General features: G+C 49.7%; 1 protein-coding gene across 1 annotated transcript in view; it reads right to left on the reverse strand.

The window, feature by feature from the left end:
- The window catches only part of phka1a (phosphorylase kinase, alpha 1a (muscle)), a 252,415-nt gene that overhangs the window by 68,304 nt on the left and 166,265 nt on the right, over positions 1 to 17,846 (reverse strand). The window contains exons 20-22 of the mRNA XM_072505235.1: positions 14,210 to 14,307; positions 11,441 to 11,580; positions 11,169 to 11,325 (exon numbers count right to left, since the gene is read on the reverse strand). Coding sequence (XP_072361336.1) covers positions 11,169 to 11,325; positions 11,441 to 11,580; positions 14,210 to 14,307 — 395 coding nt within the window. The remainder of the gene's footprint in view (positions 1 to 11,168; positions 11,326 to 11,440; positions 11,581 to 14,209; positions 14,308 to 17,846) is intronic.

A 17,846-nucleotide genomic window follows, 5' to 3' on the forward strand; every position in this document is an offset into this window, starting at 1 on the left:
GGAGCAACAGGAGAAGCGAGGGAAAGAAAACAAAATGGCGGCGGCCAGGGTCAAAGGGGAGCTGCAGGAGTTCATCAAGCGCTGCTTCGAGGAACAGCGCGAGGAGATGCGCAAGGAGATGTTGGCGCCTATGCCTTCGGCAATTGAAGGACTTGGGATCACCCAGAAGGCCCACAAAGCTAAGATCCAGGAGGTACAGAAAAGAGTCAGTCAGAACGAGGACGAGCTCGTGGGCCTGGCGGCGAGAGTGGAGCAGAACGAGGCGCTACACAAGAGGCGGGCGGGAAGACTCGAAGACCTGGAGAACAGGTCGAGGAGAAAGAATCTGCGAATCCTGGGTCTCCCTGAGGGAGTGGAGGGGGCTGATGCCGGGGCATACGCGAGCACGATGCTCGAGGCGATGATGGGCACGAAGGCCCCTTCGAGGCCGCTGGAGTTGGACGGGGCACATCGGGTGCTGGCGAAGAAGCACCAGGCAAATGAGCCGCCAAGGGCGATGGTGGTGAGGTTCCACCGGTTCACGGACAGAGAGTGGGTCCTGAGATGGGCTAAGAAGGAGCGGAGCAGTAAGTGGGACAATGCAGAGATCCGAATATACCCGGACTGGAACACGGAGGTTGCAAAGCGGAGAGCGGGTTTCAACCGGGCCAAAGCGGCGTTGTACCGGAAAGAAGTGAAATTCGGAATGCTGCAGCCAGCGCGACTGTGGGTCACATACAAGGGCCAACACTATTACTTCGAAACACCTGAAGAGGCGTGGACCTTTGTACAAGCCGAAAGGTCGGACTCTAACTGAGGGTTTGTGAGGGTGGGGGGGGGATGTTTGGGGTTTGATGGGTGATGGTTGTTGTATATAGGGGGTCAATCGCGCGCAGGAAATGTTACATGGGCTGGGGGAGAGAGACAAGGCCGCGACAGGAGCTGCGCCAGAGGGGGCGGAGCGGGCTTTGGAAAGCGCGGGGTGTTTCCCGCGAGCGGGAAGAAAGGCGGGAAGGGGAACGAAGGAATGCATATGGATTGGGAGACTCCCACACGGGGAGGTCAATGGGACGGCGGGGGAAGCCGGGGTCAGCAGGCGTCAGCTGACTTACGGGAGTGACATGGGGGGAGCCAAAAAGCTAGACAGGGGTCTAGCGGGGGAGGAGGGGGAAGAAAGGGTTGCTGCTGCACTGGCCAAAAGGGAATGGGACACAGAAGAGGTGGTCGGGACAGGGGTCCCCCCTCTGGGGGACTGGAGGGTGAGGGAGGCGTGGACACGGGACTGGCCCAGAAAAGGAGATGGCTAGTCGGGGGGGGGAGCCCTTCCATTCCGGCTGATAACGTGGAATGTGAGGGGCCTGAATGGGCCGGTGAAGAGGGCTCGAGTGTTCGCGCACTTAAAGGGACTGAAGGCGGACGTGGCCATGCTCCAAGAGACACACCTGAAGGTGGCGGACCAAGTTAGGCTAAGAAAGGGATGGATAGGACACGTATTCCACTCGGGACTGGATGCGAAGAATAGAGTGGTGGCAATATTGGTGGGAAAGCGGGTGTCATTTGAGGCCAAGACTATTGTAGCGGACAATGGAGGGCGATATGTAATGGTGAGCGGTAGGCTGCAAGGGACGTGGGTGGTGTTGGTAAAAGTATACGCCCCGAACTGGGATGATGCAGGATTCATGAAGCGCATGTTGGGGCGCATTCCGGACCTGGAGATAGGAGGCCTGATAATGGGAGGGGACTGCAATACAGTGTTGGATCCAGCACTGGACCGCTCCAAATCAAGGACTGGAAAGAGGCCGGCGCCGGCCAAGGTACTTAGGGGGTTTATGGATCAGATGGGGGGGGGGGAAGAGTGGACCCATGACGGTTTGCAAGGCCGCAGGCCAGGGAATTTTCTTTCTTCTCCTATGGACACAAAGCCTACTCCCGGATAGATTTCTTTGTTCTGGGTAGGGCGCTCATCCCGAGGGTGGAGGGGGACGGAGTATTCGGCCATAGCCGTTTCAGATCATGCCCCGCACTGGGTGGAACTGGAGCTGGGAGAGGAGAGGGACCAACGTCCGTTGTGGCGGCTGGATGGGGGACTGCTGGCGGACGAGGTGGTGTGTGGGAAGGTGAGGGGGTGTATCGAAAGGTACTTGGAGGCCAACGGCAATGGGGAGGTGCGGGTGGGGGTGGTATGGGAGGCGTTGAAGGCGGTGATCAGGGGAGAGCTAATCTCCATTAGGGCTCATAGGGAGAAGACAGAGGGTATAGAAAGGGAGAGGTTAGTGGGGGAGATTTTGAGAGTGGACAGGAGATACGCAAAGGCCCCGGAGGAAAGATTACTTGGGGAAAGACGACGGCTCCAGACGGAGTTTGACCTGTTGACCACAGGGAAGGTGGAGGCACAGTGGAGGAAAGCGCAGGGGGCGACCTACGAGTATGCGGAAAAGGCTAGTCGGATGCTGGCACACCAGCTCCATAAGAGGATGGCAGCGAGGGAAATAGGGGGAGTCAAAGATGGAAGGGGAGCCACGGTTCGGAGTGCGATGAAAATAAACAAGATATTTAAGGCCTTTTATGAAGAGCTGTACAGATCCCAGCCCAGGGGAAGAGGAGATGAGACGATTCCTAGATCAGCTGAGATTCCCGAGGGTGGAGGAGCAAGTGGTGGCTGGTTTGGGGGCACCAATTGGGTTGGAGGAGCTGAGCAAGGGTTTGGGGAGCATGCAGGCGGTGAAGGCCCCGGGACCGGACAGATTCCCGGTGGAGTTCTACAGGAAGTACGCAGACATGTTGGCCCCGCTACTGGTGAGGACCTTTAATGAGGCAAGAGAGGAGGGGATCCTGCCCCCGGCAATGTCGGAAGCGACAATTTCTTTGATCCTAAAGTGGGACAAGGACCCACGGCAATGTGGATCGTACAGGCCGATCTCGCTCCTCAATGTGGATGCAAAGTTGCTGGCAAAAGTGCTGGCCACGAGGATCGAGGACTGTGTCCCGGGGGTAATCCACGAGGACCAGACGGGATTTGTAAAGGGCAGGCAACTAAACACCAATGTGCGGCGGCTCTTAAACGTGATAATGATACCATCGGAGGAGGGAGAGGCGGAGATAGTGGCAGCTATGGACGCTGAGAAGGCCTTTGACCGTGTAGAGTGGGAGTACCTCTGGGAGGTGCTGCGTAGGTTTGGGTTCGGGGTAGGGTTTATCAATTGGGTTAAGCTCCTTTACAGAGCCCCGATGGCGAGTGTAGTGACGAACCGGCGGAGGTCGGAGTACTTTCGACTGTACCGAGGGACGAGGCAGGGGTGCCCCGTCCCCCCTGTTGTTCGCATTGGCGATCGAACCATTGGTCATGTCATTGAGGGAGTCTAATAAATGGAGGGGGGTGGTCCGAGGGGGAGAAGAGCATCGGGTGTCGCTATATGCAGGTGACCTGTTGCTGTACGTGGCGGATCCAATGGAGGGGATGGTGGAGGTCATGCAGACTCTGAAGGAGTTTGGGGAGTTCTCGGGCTACAAGCTTAATGTAGGGAAGAGTGAGCTTTTTGTATTACAGGCGGGGGACCAAGAAAGAGGGTTAGGGGACCTACCGCTGAGGAGGGCGGAGGGGAGCTTTCGGTATCTGGGGATCCAGATAGCCAGGAGTTGGGGGACCCTACATGAACTGAATTTGACGAGGTTGGTGGAGCAAATGGAGGAGGATTTCAAAAGATGGGGCATGTTACCGCTCTCGCTGGCAGGTAGAGTGCAGTCGGTCAAAATGGTGGTCCTTCCGAGATTTCAGTTTGTGTTTCAGTGCCTTTCCATCGTGACCACGAAGGCCTTTTTTAAGAGAGTAGGCAGGAGTATCATGGGGTTTGTGTGGGCGAATAAGACCCCGAGAGTAAGGAGGGGGTTCCTGAAATGCAGTCGGGACCGAGGAGGGTTGGCGCTGCCAAACCTGGGGAGCTACTACTGGGCAGCAAATGTGGCGATGATCCGCAAGTGGGTTATGGAGGGAGAGGGGGCGGCATGGAAGAGGATGGAGATGGCGTCCTGTAAAGGAACGAGCATGGGGGCGTTGGTTACGGCACCGCTGCCGCTCTTGCCGACAAAGTATACTACGAGCCCGGTGGTGGCGGCAACGCCAAGGATCTGGGGCCAGTGGAGACGGCACCAGGGTGCAATGGGAGCATCGGTGTGGTCCCCGATCAGGGGTAACCACTGGTTTGTCCCGGGGAAGATGGACGGGGGTTCCAGAGCTGGCATCGGCCGGGGATTGGAAGAATGGGGGACCGGTTCATCGACGGGACGTTTGCGAGCCTAGGGGCACTGGAGGAGAAGTTCGAGTTACCCCTGGGAAATGCCTTTAGATATATGCAGGTGAGGGCTTTTGTGAGGCGACAGGTGAGGGAATTCCCGTTGCTCCCCGCACAAGAAGTTCAAGATAGGGTGATCTCGGGTGTATGGGTCGGGGAGGGCAAGGTGTCGGAAATACACGAGGAGTTGAAAGAAGAGGGGGAAGCGCTGGTAGAAGAGTTGAAGGGTAAATGGGAGGAGGAGCTGGGGGAGGAGATGGAGGAAGGTCTGTGGGCTGATGCCCTAGGTAGGGTTAATTCCTCCTCGTGTGCCAGGCTCAGCCTGATACAATTTAAGGTGGTCCACAGAGCGCACTTGACGGGGGCGAGGTTGAGTAGGTTCTTTGGGGTAGAGGATAGATGTGATAGATGTGAAAGATGTTCAGGGAGCCCGGCGAACCATGTCCATATGTTTTGGTCATGCCCGGCATTGGAGGGGTTCTGGAGAGGTGTGGCGGGAGTAATATCCCAGGTGGTGAAAGTCCGGGTCAAGCTAAGCTGGGGACGAGCAATACTTGGAGTAGTGGATGAGCCGGGAGTGCAGGAGGCGAAAGAGGCCGGAATTCTGGCCTTTGCGTCCCTAGTAGCCCGGCGAAGGATCTTGCTAATGTGGAAGGAGGCAAAGCCCCCCAGCCTGGAGGCCTGGATAAATGATATGGCTGGGTTCATAAAGTTGGAGAGGATTAAGTTCGCCTTGAGAGGGTCTGCGCAGGGGTTCTACAGGCGGTGGCAACCGTTCCTAGACAATCTCGCGGAGCGTTAGAGGAAGGTCGGTCAGCAGCAGCAGCAACCTTGGGGGGGGGGGGGGGGGGGGGGGGGGGGGTGGGGACGGGGGGGGACTGCCTGGGAGGGTGGATGAGCAAGAGATAACATGAAGGGTTGGGGAAACTGGCACGTACGGGTGAGGGCCAGTGTACAAAGCTGTGTAAATATATCATTTTGCCATGTATATATCTTGCTCTGCGCGCTTTCTCTATTTTTTTGTTACGAGGGGGGGGTTATTGTTTGTAAGGGAGAAAAATTGTGTTAAAAAAACTTTAATAAATATATATATATATTTTTTAATGGTTTGCAGGACCCCCCCAAACAGCACCCACACCTATCCTCCACCTCCTCAAAGAACCTGTGGGCAGCACGGTAGCATTGTGGATAGCACAATTGCTTCACAGCTCCAGGGTCCCAGGTTCGATTCCGGCTTGGGTCACTGTCTGTCCGGAGTCTGCACATCCTCCCCGTGTGTGTGTGGGTTTCTTCCGGGTGCTCCGGTTTCCTCCCACAGTTCAAAGATGTGCGGGTTAGGTGGATTGGCCATGATAAATTGCCCTTCGTGTCCAAAATTGTCCTTAGTGTTGGGTGGGGTTACTGGGTTATGGGGATAGGGTGGCGGTGTTGACCTTGGGTAGGGTGCTCTTTCCAAGAGCCGGTGCAGACTCGATGGGCTGAATGGCCTCCTTCTGCTCTGTAAATTCTATGAAAAAAAAAACCTGCTCACATGGGCCACAGTCGTGCGCGCCCTGTGGACGACCTTGAACAGTATCAGGCTGCATGGCGCACAACGAGGATGCATTAACTCTTCTCAGGGCCTCCTCCCATAATCCGACCTCCAACTCCCCACCCAGCTCTTCTTCACACTTTCGCTTCACCTCCCCTATTGGGGCTCCCTCCCAATCCATCAGTTCCTTATAGAACTCTGAGAACTTCCCCCTCTCCTACTCCTGTTCTCGACACCTTATCCTGCAGTCCCCGGTGCGGCAGGTGCAGGAAGGTCGAAACCTGCCTCCACACAAAATCCATCACCTGCAGATACCGGAACCCATTCCCACCTGGCAACTCCTCAAACCCCTCCTCCAGCTCCTCCAAGCTCGGGAAACCCTCATCAATAAAGAGATCCCCAAATCTCCCAGGCCCGGCCCGCTGCCACCTTCAAAATCCACCGTCCAGTCCCCCCGGAGCGAACAGGTGGTCATCCCATATCAGTGCCCACAATGACCCCCCCCCCCCCCCAACCCTGTGTGCTGCCTCCACTGTCACCACACCCTCAGGGCTGCCACTACTACCGGTCTTGTGGAATACCGAGCTGGCGAGACCGGGAGAGGCCGTATACAATGCCCCCAAACTCATGTCCTTACATGATGCCACCTCCACCCGTTCCCACACCGACCCCTCCCCCACTACTCATTTCCTGACCATCACAATATTCACCGCTCAGTAGTACTTAATGAAAAGAGCCAGCCCTCGCTCCAGCATCATCTTTTTCACCCGTGGGGTTTTAACCGCCCAAACAAATACCAAGATCACTGCATTCACGTTTTTAAAGAATGTCTTGGGGATAAAAATTGGGAGGCTCTTAAAAACAAACAAAAACCTCGGGAGGACTGTCATTTTAACCGAATGAACTCGCCCCGCCAATGACAACGGGAGCGGATCCCACCTCCAAAATTCCCCCCTCATCTGATCTACCAAACAACCAAAATTCTTTTTATGCAGCTGCTCCCACTCACGTGCCACCTGGATACCCAAATATCGAAAGCTCCCTCCCACCACCTTGAACACCACCCAATCTCTTCTCCTTCCCCCTCGCCTGGATGGCAAAGACCTCACTCTTACCCATATTCAATTTGTATCCGGAAAACCGTCCGAATTCCTCTAGTTTCCCCATAATCCCTCGAATCCCCCCCCCCCCAGAGGGTCCAATATGTACAGAAGTAGATCGTTCCCGTACTATCCCCTGCCAGACCCTCGACGTTCTCAATACCAGCAGCTCCATAGCCAAGGCAAACACCAGTGGGGAAAGTGGACATTCTTGCCTCATCCCCCGTGTAACCTGAAGTAATCTGATCTCACCCTATTCGTCCGCACACTCGCCACCGGTGCCTGGTATAGCAACGGGACCCAGTCCACTATTCCCACTCCACCCGATCATAGAATCATAGAATTTACAATGCAGAAGGAGGCCATTCGGCCCATCGAGTCTGCACTGGAACTTGGAAAGAGCACCCTACTTAAGCCCACACCTCCACCCTATTCCCGTAACCCTGCAACCCCATCTAACTTAGGGCAATTTAGCATGGCCAATCCACCTAACCTGCACACCTTTGGACTGTGGGAGGAAACCCACGCAGACACGTGGAGAATGTGCAGACTCTGCGCAGAGTGACCCAAGCGGGAATCGAACCTTGGACCCTGGTGCTGTGAAGCCATAGTGCTAACCACTAAGCTACCATGCTGCCTTCTGAGCAAAGGCCCTCTGCATCCATGACCACCACCACCTCAACCTTGTGCCCCTCTGGAGGCATCATAATTACAGTAAACAACCTCCTAACGTTGGTCGCCAAATGCCGCCCCTTAACGAACCCCGTCAGTTCCTCCCCTTACCCCTGGGATTCAGTCTTCAATCCTTGTGGCCATGATCTTCGCCAATAGTTTGGCATGCACATTTAACAGGGAGTTCGGCCTGTACAACCGGTCCAGTCTCGGATCCAGGACCATATTAAAGTCACCGCCCCATAACCAGCTGATGAGAGTCCAGGTCGGGGATCCACCCCAGCACCCGCCTCATAAATTCCACATTTTGGGGCATAGATGTTTACTAACACCACCGACATCCCCTCCAATTTCCCGCTTACCATGACATGCCTTCCCCCCCAGAGTCTGCCACAATATTTTCCACCTCGAACGCCACCCGCTTATTGACCAAAATCACCACTCCCTTTGTTTTAAAGTCCAATCCCTAATGATATACTTGCCCAACTCATCCCTTCCTCAGCCTAATCTGGTCCCCCACCTTCAGGTGAGTCTCTTACAGCATGGCCACATCCGCCTTCAATCGCTTTAAGTGTGCGAACGCACAGGCCCTCTTGACTGGTCCATTCAATCGTCGCATGTTCCACATGACCAGCCTGGTCATGGGGCACGGTGCTTCCCTGACCCCCCCACCCCTCCAACAACCCCTGCCCCCATCCCCCCACTGACCTTCCACTCACCTCCCATTGCGCTTCCGTGAACTAGCCCGCCCAGCTAGCCTGGTAGCCCCCGCCCATAGCGCCTAGCATCCTACCCCACACTGATTCCCCTCCCCCCCCCACTTGAACAAGCAAACAAGCAAAACCAACCTCTCCCCAAGCCCAAACAAAGAGACCAACCCCTTAACAAAGAACAAAGAGCAAACCTGAAGCCGAAAAAGAAAAAAAATGGCCCCAAACATAAGTTAACAGTAGAATCACAGCACCTCCACCAAAGTTCAAAATCCACCTTCTCCTGCCAGTCCATTGTCGTTACCAAATTCTACCGCCTCCTCCGCCAAACTAAAGTACAATTCCTAGTCTTCATAGGTCACCCACAGACATGCCGGGTACAGTAGCCCAAACTTCACCCCCTTCTTGTAGAGAGCGGCCTTTGTTATGGGCCAGGGTTTAGAGAACCCCAAAGAGTATCATGGAGTTCACCTGACCCACAACTTTTAATAGATTGTGGTATGGGGAGCATGCGACCCACTCTACAGGTGTAGTACAGCAGAAATGGAAAAGTATTTTTTTTAAAGCAAAACAATGTTTATTCTATGAACTCAGTTAACCTTTTTAGAACAAAGTGAACATCTTAGCAACCATTAATTCAAATACAACCCCCAAAGAATACAATACTAAATAATCCTTTAAACTTTCCTTTTAACATCCATAAGACTTAAAACACCTTTTACCAGAAGCACATCAGGTTACAGTCACTACTGTTATTAGTTTTAAATCACCAGGATCGATTTACTGTCTTTAGATTACAGAAAGAGATTCATACAACTTCTGGCTGTGACTGCAGCTTTCCAGCTCTGAAAACGAAACTAAAACACACCCTGCGGCAAACAGCCTAAAACAAATGTAAAAAGCTGACAGACAGCCCAGCTCCACCCACACTCTGACATCACTAATAAACACCCATTTCTTAAAGGTCCATTACTTAAACACCCATTTTTAAAGGTACTCTCACATGACACCTTGAGCTTATTAAAACTCGCTCTCCTCTTGGCCAGCTCTGCACCCAGGTCCTGGTACACTCGGATTTCACTGCCCTCCCAGGTGCAGCACCTCATCTGCCTGGTCCAGGAACCGGTGCAACCGCACCACCATCGCCCTCGCCGGCTCGTTCCCCTGGGGCTTCCTCATTAGCGCCCTGTGCGCTCGATCCACCTCCAATGGCTGTGCAAGCACACCCTCTCGTAGTAGCCTCTCCAGCATTCTCCCCACATATGCGCCAGCATCGGATCCTTCACTCCGCTCTTGGCAGGCCCACGATCCTAATGTTCTGCTTGCGTAACCGGTTCTCCAGGCCTTCTGCCTTCTCCTGAAGCCGCTTCTGCTGGTCCCGCATCAGCCCCATCTCCACTGCCATCGAGGCAAATTGCTCGTGTTCCCCGCCACCTCCTCCATCTTGTGGATCACCGGAGCCTGGGCCACCAGCTTTGTTTCCACGCCGTCGACCACCGCCTTGATCGAATCCATCGCCTGGGCAAGGTGCTCCAGGCTCTCCTTCCGTTGCTGGGTGAACTTCTTGTTCAAGAAGCTCACCAGCTGGTCCTTCGACCATTGAGCCGGCAGGGTTGCTCCTTGCCCCTCCGCCATCGCCACGTGCATCCCAGGTGCCGCACCAGCTGTAACCAACTGATTCCCTCTTTTTCGACCACTACTGGCCTTCAGCTCCATACACCAGAGGGTAAATCTCTCCCACTCATTCTTCTGCACCTTTTTTCTGCCTCACATCCATCTGTTAACCGGGGAAAAGGTCCAAAAAAATGCCATGAGCGGGAGCCACCAAATGTGCGACCACTCACTCCATGGCCGCCACCGAAAGTCCCATTATTTCATTCTTTATGGTGCATGACATGACCATATAAATCCCATATCAGTATTAGGTTAGTCAATCTCAGATAAGGTAGCGACTCTCATATGGCCACAAACAAAGCCAAAATATACCGGCACTGTAGCATAGTGGTTAGCACTGTTGCTTCACAGTGCCAGGGATCCAGGTTCGATTCCAGGCTTGGATCATTGTCTGTGTGGAGTCTGCACGTTCTCCCCGTGTCTGCGTGAGTTTCCTCCGGGTGCTCCCGTTTCCTCTCACAAGTCCCGAAAGATATGCTTGTTAGATGAATTGGACATTGAGTTCTCCCTCAGTGTACCCGAACAGGCGCCAGAATGTAGTGACCGCGAGGTTTTCTCAGTAACTTCATTGCAGTATTAATGTAAGCCTACTTGTGACACTGATAAAGATTATTATTATACCATGCCTGATTATTCAGTATCTTGTTGGAAAGGATAAGGATAAGGCTCAGTGGTGATATCTTACACACTCAAATAACTACCTAACATTCATTGTCCAGGTTGATACATGACGAGTGGTCATGTGAGCTACATGTCAAAGCGTTGCTGATAAATGTAGACTGCTGTCCAGAATCAGACTGCTGTCCAGAATCAGACTGCTGTCCAGAATCAGACTGCTGTCCAGAATCAGTCATTACTTTCAAAGGTAGAGGAGTTAAAATAGAGCAAAACTGAAAGTAGTTGAAAATATATTGCCTCAATAAACGTAAAGCCTCAATTCCATATTGTGATGAAGTTGGAACTTTACAAATTCTCAGAATTGTACAAATGTACAGAATTGGTAGCTCTCCAATTCAATCACTTTCAGTAATGTACACAGACATTTCCAATACAAATTGAATATAAAACACTCAACACACTAATAAGGTTAAGTCAGTGTACTAACACCAGGCATACTAGCAGATTACAGGCTAGGAAAATGTTAAAATGAATATAAATGGCACCACATATTAAGCGGTGAAGTTTAATGTTGATGTGTTAGATTTTTAACTACCTCATCAAGTTCTTCAATCTTTTTCTGGAGCATACCAGAAATATAACGGATTAGTCCCCATTGGTGAGCAATGCCAGCTTTTGTGTACAGCTCTCTTAGGAGATCACGGATAGAGGTGCTAGGATCTTCAGTCATATTTGTATCCCAATCTATACCCCTACACATAGAATATGTAGGTTTGGAAAGAGAAGCAGAAAAACACACATTAAATCACATATCAATCACTATCTCAATAATATTGAATATATTTTGGAAAAACAGAAAAATCTTACTTCACTTTATAGATTATATGGATTAATTCAAACTGTTCCTGCAAGGTTGAGCACGTCTTCAACTGTTCGACCAAGGCTTTGCAATCTATTTCACTAGAGGCAACGTTAGGAAAATCCTTTGGTCCAATGATGAATGGAATCTGATACAGAATAAGAAAAAGTCTAAAATTATAATTCTGAATTTTTCAGTCACAAATCATCAATCAAGCTTTCCATTAGCATAGGTACAGTACAAGTACATGAATGTTAATCTTATAATGTATGGCTGCCATAGAAAACACAATTAGTTAATCAACACCCTTTGGAGAAGAGAACCCGCAATCCTATTTGTTCTGTTTGTCACTATGTGGCTGATTTTTAATACCCTCTGAAGTACCAATGAAGGACAACTAGAATGGGTAATGTATGCAGTCTCCACATATGGCATAGTGCTATCCACACACCAAATATAAATTAATATTAGCTGTTATACATTTTCAAAAGCCTAATTAACTGACTAATAAAACATATGTGCAGCTATGAACATATTCCAAAAGTACCTTTCCCATCACTTGGCACAGGTTTTAATAAATGGTTTCAGCACAACTACTTTCAGGTCATCCTAACATGTAGTCTGAATTCTTCTTTCCACTGAAATAATTTTTTAAGGTCATGGAGGAAACAGAACTTTTATGGGAGGGGAAAACTTCTTTATCCAGAGTTCACCAGATCAGATGAAGCCCAAGGTAAATTCTCTCTTTACGTTAACAAAACACTTAGGTCAGATTGCACTGGATTGGAGAATAGAGTGGCATTGGGCATGAGCCCAATACCACCAGATTAAATGCAAGAGGAAGGCACTACATGCAAGTAAAGCTTCTTTTACACTATCTTTTCAAGCATTTCAGGTCAGATGCAGTTATTTGCTGGATAGATTCTAATGGCTACAAATTTCCCCAGTTTGTGGTGCTGGTACAGTTTCAGGTGTACAATTCTCTGCAAAAGTTCAGTTTTCAGTCTCCTGCTATTTCAGGGGTTCTGGAAGTCTTCCAGTACCTCACCTGTGTGGCCATAATTGTTTTAGCCTGAGCCATCAGTATCAACAGACTATTTAATTATCGAGGGCATCAGAGCTAAGCTCAACTCTGTCTTCAATGTTCAGTGGATAGTCAGAGGCTTTTCCCCAGGGTAGAGGGGTCAATTACTAGGGGGCATAGGTTTAAGGTGAGAGGGGCAAAGTTTAGAGTAGATGTACGAGGCAAGTTTTTTACGCAGAGGGTAGTGGGTGCCTGGAACTCACTACCGGAGGAGGTAGTGGAGGCAGGGACGATAGGGACATTTAAGGGGCATCTTGACAAATATATGAATAGGATGGGAATAGAAGGATACGGACCCAGGAAGTGTAGAAGATTGTAGTTTAGTCGGGCAGTATGGTCGGCACGGGCTTGGAGGGCCGAAGGGCCTGTTCCTGTGCTGTACATTTCTTTGTTTGTTCTTTGTTCTTTGTTCACAAATTTGCACTTTCCAACAAAATGATGCTTGGTCATATGTCACCTAAAAAGCCAATTTATCCTCGTGGAATATCAAATTTCTCCATTATGAAATGTTTTTTTAATTTTTCAAACTTAAAAAAAAAAGTTCTCTTATATTTTAGATCAATTTTAATGCAATCACAATTTATTCCTCTACCTGAAAAATAGAATTAAAGACTGCTGCTAATCAATGCTTTTAACGTTCAGATTTGGTGACTGTGAAATATTTCAATGTAACTGGCTGCTTACATAATAACAATTATAATAATCTTTATTAGTGTCACAAGTAAGCTTACATTAACACTGCAATTAGGTTGCTGTGAAAATCCCCTAATTGCCACACTCCTGTGCCTGTTCGGGTACACTGAGGGAGAATTCAGAATGTCCAATTCACCTAACAATCATGTCTTTCGGGACTTGTGGGAGGAAATCAGAGCACCCGTAAGAAACCCACGCAGACACGGGGAGAAAGTGCAGACTCCGCACAGACGGTAACTCAAGCCGGGAATCAAACCTGGTCCCTGGCGCTGTGAAGCTACAGTGCTAACCACTATGATACCATGCCATTCATCCACCTAATCTGCACGTCTTTGGACTATGGGAGGAAACCAGAGCACCCAGAGAAAACCCATGCAGTCACAGGGAGAACGTGCAAATTCCACACAGTCACCCAAGGCCAGAATCGAACCAACCCTGGTCCCTGGTGCTGAGAAGCAGCAGTTCTAATCACTGTGCCATGAATGCACCTTTCTTGGCATCTAGTCCAGAGGTGGGACTAGAACCTCAACTCAGAAACAGGGATGCTACCCACCTAGTGGGATAAGAACTGGGTCTGTGGCGCTGTGAGGCTGTAGTGCTAATCACTGTGCCATGAATGCACCGTTCTTGGCCATCTAGTCCTGGGGTGGGACTAGAACCTGGAGCTTCCAGCCCAGAAACAGGGACACTACCTACCTGGTGGGATAATGCAGTCCCATCGAAGTCAACAACAAATGAAGCGGCCTGTTGCACACTCAGTGGCAGGGCCATAAAGTCCTGGGCCGGGATTCTCCGCCAGCGTGATTCTCCATTATGCCGGCGCCCGGGGGTTTCCCGACGGCATGGCACTGCCCCACAATGTGAAACCCTATTGACCAGCCGGCGGAACGGAGAATCCCGCCGGCCAGTCGGGGCAGAAATGTGGCGCGGCAGGGCGGAGAATCCCGCCCCTGGCCTATAACAATTAAATGGAAAATAAAAATAACTCAAAAGTTATTACCTCTTCATTGACTTTTAGTAGGCCTGCAGACCCAGTTGTAGGATTCAATAATGGAGGAGAGAAACTTAACAAGCTGCTGGGTAGATAAAGAGAGGCATCTATAACAGAAAATAATTTAATTAATCATTTTACATTTAAAATATTACCTGAATTAGTCAGAACAAGTATTTAGTCATTATGAAAGAACACATTGCCCTAGATCTCAATTTTAACATGCTACATATCACTGTGTCCATAATAATAATCTTTGTCACAAGTAGGCTTACATTAACATTGCAATGAAGTTACTGTGATAAGCCCCTAGTCACCACATTCCGGCACCTGTTTGGGGCACCCGGAGGAAACCTAGGCAGACAGGAAGAGAAAGTGAAAACTTCACACAGTCACCCAAGCTGGAATTGATCCCAGTCCCTGACACTGCGAGACTGCAGTGCTGACCACTGTGCTGCCGGGCCGCCCTGAATAGAACCTCCACCCTAGTGGGGTATTGAACCCCATCTCCAGTGTGACAGTGGGGGGGGATACTAACCACTATATTACCGAAGAACTGACAAGACTGTGCAGAAAGAATGATTTGCTCCAGGAGTGACTGCATGAAGAAATAGGGATTTGATGTTTTTAAAATAATACTTCATTATGAATACATTAAACTCTTTAACTTCACACCCAAAAAGAACAGTTTACAATGACCCCTGAAACACTACTACTCAATTCCCTATAAGTACATAAAAGGGAAGAGAGTCGCTAAAGTGAATGTTGGTCCCTTGGAAGATGAAACCAGAGAGTTAACAGCGGGGATCACAGAAATGGCAAAGATGCTAAATCAATACTTTGCCTCAGTTTTCACAGCAGAGGACACTAGTACAATCTCTATAGGAACAGATAATTCAGGGTTAATAGAAAGGGTGGACCATAGAACAATCAGCATCAATAGGGAAAGTGTATTCAACAAACTATTGGGATTGAAGGCAGACAAATCCCCAGAGTCTGGTGGCCTACATCCTAGGGTGTAAAACGAAGTGGCAGTGGAGATAGTGGATCCATTGGTTAGAATATTCCAAAATTCCCTAAACACGGGAAAAGTTCTTATGGATTGGAAAAATTTTGAAGTAATGCCCTTATTCAAAAAGGGCGGGAAGCAGAATGTGGGAAATTACAGACAAGTTTGTTTAACATCTATTCTTGGGAAATAGTAAGAATCAATTATCAAGGAAGTAATATCAGGACATTTGGAAAATAAAAATACTATCCATCAGAGTCAGCGTGATTTTGTGAAGGACAAATCATGTTTGACTAATTTGCTGGAGTTCTTTGAAGATGTAACAAGCAAAGTGCATAATGGGGATCCTGTAGATGGGAGTATATCTGGAATTCCGGAAGGTGTTTTATAAGGTGCCATAAGGAAGGTTAATACACATGGTTAGAGCACATGGGATTAGGGGTAATGTATTAGCTTGGATAGAAGACTGGCTGACAGACCGAAGACACAGTTAGGATAGACACCAACTACTGAATAGCAGCAATGACTCAAGGGCTGAATAACTGCCCCTCAACCATGAAAACTGGCTAGCACATAGTTTTGATTGGGACAGGAGGAAGGTATGAACCTTCTGCTTGAGACATAGTCCAGTGGGGGTGGGTGCAAAATATTCACACACCTTTCGAGATGCTTCTCTGGACATGGCCATTGGGACATTTACATATGAAGGGCAGGCTTCCTGGTCTCCGATAGGAGTCACGCCGGATTGGAAGTAGAGTCTCAGGTACTTGCTGCAGCAAGGAGATGAGGCATTCACTGAGCAGCTTACATTTATGTTTTTGAATTTTTAAAAATGTGATTATGGTACCAATTTAGCTGCTGGATAATCATCAAAGGGTGAAGAGGCAGAAACATGGTGGGACACAGTCAGATAGGAAGAGAGTCAAAGATCAAAAGAGTGAAAGAGACGGAGATCCAGAGAGAGAGAGAGATCCAGAGAGAGAGAGAGAGAGAGAGAGAGATCCAGAGAGAGAGAGAGAGAGAGATCCAGAGAGAGAGCGAGAGAGATCCAGAGAGAGAGAGAGAGAGAGAGAGAGATCCAGAGAGAGAGAGAGAGAGATCGAGAGAGAGAGATCGAGAGAGAGAGATCGAGAGAGAGAGATCGAGAGAGAGAGATCGAGAGAGAGAGATCGAGAGAGAGAGATCGAGAGAGAGAGATCGAGAGAGAGAGAGAGAGAGAGAATTCGAGAGAGAGAGATCGAGAGAGAGAGATCGAGAGAGAGAGAATTCGAGAGAGAGAGAGAGAGAGAGAGAGAGATCCAGAGAGAGAGAGAGACAGCGAGAGAGAGAGAGATTCAGAGAGAGAGAGAGATTCAGAGAGAGAGAGATTCAGAGAGAGAGAGAGATCCAGAGATTCAGAGAGAGAGAGAGATGCAGAGAGAGAGAGAGAGAGAGAGATCCAGAGAGAGAGATCCAGAGAGAGAGATCCAGAGAGAGAGATCCAGAGAGATCCAGAGAGAGAGAGAGAGAGAGAGAGAGAAAGAGAGAGAGATCCAGAGAGAGAGAGACAGCGAGAGAGAGATTCAGAGAGAGAGAGATTCAGAGAGAGAGAGAGATTCAGAGAGAGATCCAGAGATTCAGAGAGAGAGAGACAGCGAGAGAGAGATTCAGAGAGAGAGAGATTCAGAGAGAGAGAGATTCAGAGAGAGAGAGATTCAGAGAGAGAGAGATTCAGAGAGAGATCCAGAGATTCAGAGAGAGAGAGAGAGAGATCCAGAGAGACGGAGAGAGAGATCCAGAGAGAGAGAGAGATCCAGAGAGAGAGAGAGAGATCCAGAGAGAGAGAGAGATCCAGAGAGAGAGAGAGAGAGATCCAGAGAGAGAGAGAGATCCAGAGAGAGAGAGAGATCCAGAGAGAGACAGAGAGATCCAGAGAGAGAGATCCAGAGAGAGAGATCCAGAGAGAGAGATCCAGAGAGAGAGATCCAGAGAGAGAGATCCAGAGAGAGAGATCCAGAGAGAGAGATCCAGAGAGAGAGAGATCCAGAGAGAGAGATATCCAGACAGAGAGAGAGATCCAGAGAGAGAGAGAGATCCAGAGAGAGAGAGATCCAGAGAGAGAGATCCAGAGAGAGAGATCCAGAGAGAGAGTGATCCAGAGAGAGAGTGATCCAGAGAGAGAGTGATCCAGAGAGAGAGTGATCCAGAGAGAGAGAGAGAGAGATCCAGAGAGAGAGAGAGAGAGAGTGATCCAGAGAGAGAGAGAGAGAGAGAGATCCAGAGAGAGAGAGAGAGAGAGAGAGAGATCCAGAGAGAGAGAGAGATCCAGAGAGAGATCCAGAGAGAGAGAGAGAGAGAGAGAAGGATCTCCAGAGAGAGCGAGACAAATAGATCTCCAGAGAGAGCGAGACAAATAGATCTCCAGAGAGAGAGAGAGCGAGAGCTAACCAGAGAGAGAGAGAGAGAGAGAGAGAGAGAGATCGAGAGATTCAGAGAGATCGAGATTCAGAGAGATCGAGATTCAGAGAGATCGAGATCCAGAGAGATCGAGATCCAGAGAGATCGAGATCCAGAGAGATCGAGAGATCCAGAGAGATCGAGAGATCCAGAGAGATCGAGAGATCCAGAGAGAGAGAGAGAGATCCGGAGAGAGAGCGA

The sequence above is a fragment of the Scyliorhinus torazame genome, chromosome 5 (genome assembly GCF_047496885.1).
Source record: "Scyliorhinus torazame isolate Kashiwa2021f chromosome 5, sScyTor2.1, whole genome shotgun sequence".
NCBI classification, from domain to species: domain Eukaryota; kingdom Metazoa; phylum Chordata; class Chondrichthyes; order Carcharhiniformes; family Scyliorhinidae; genus Scyliorhinus; species Scyliorhinus torazame.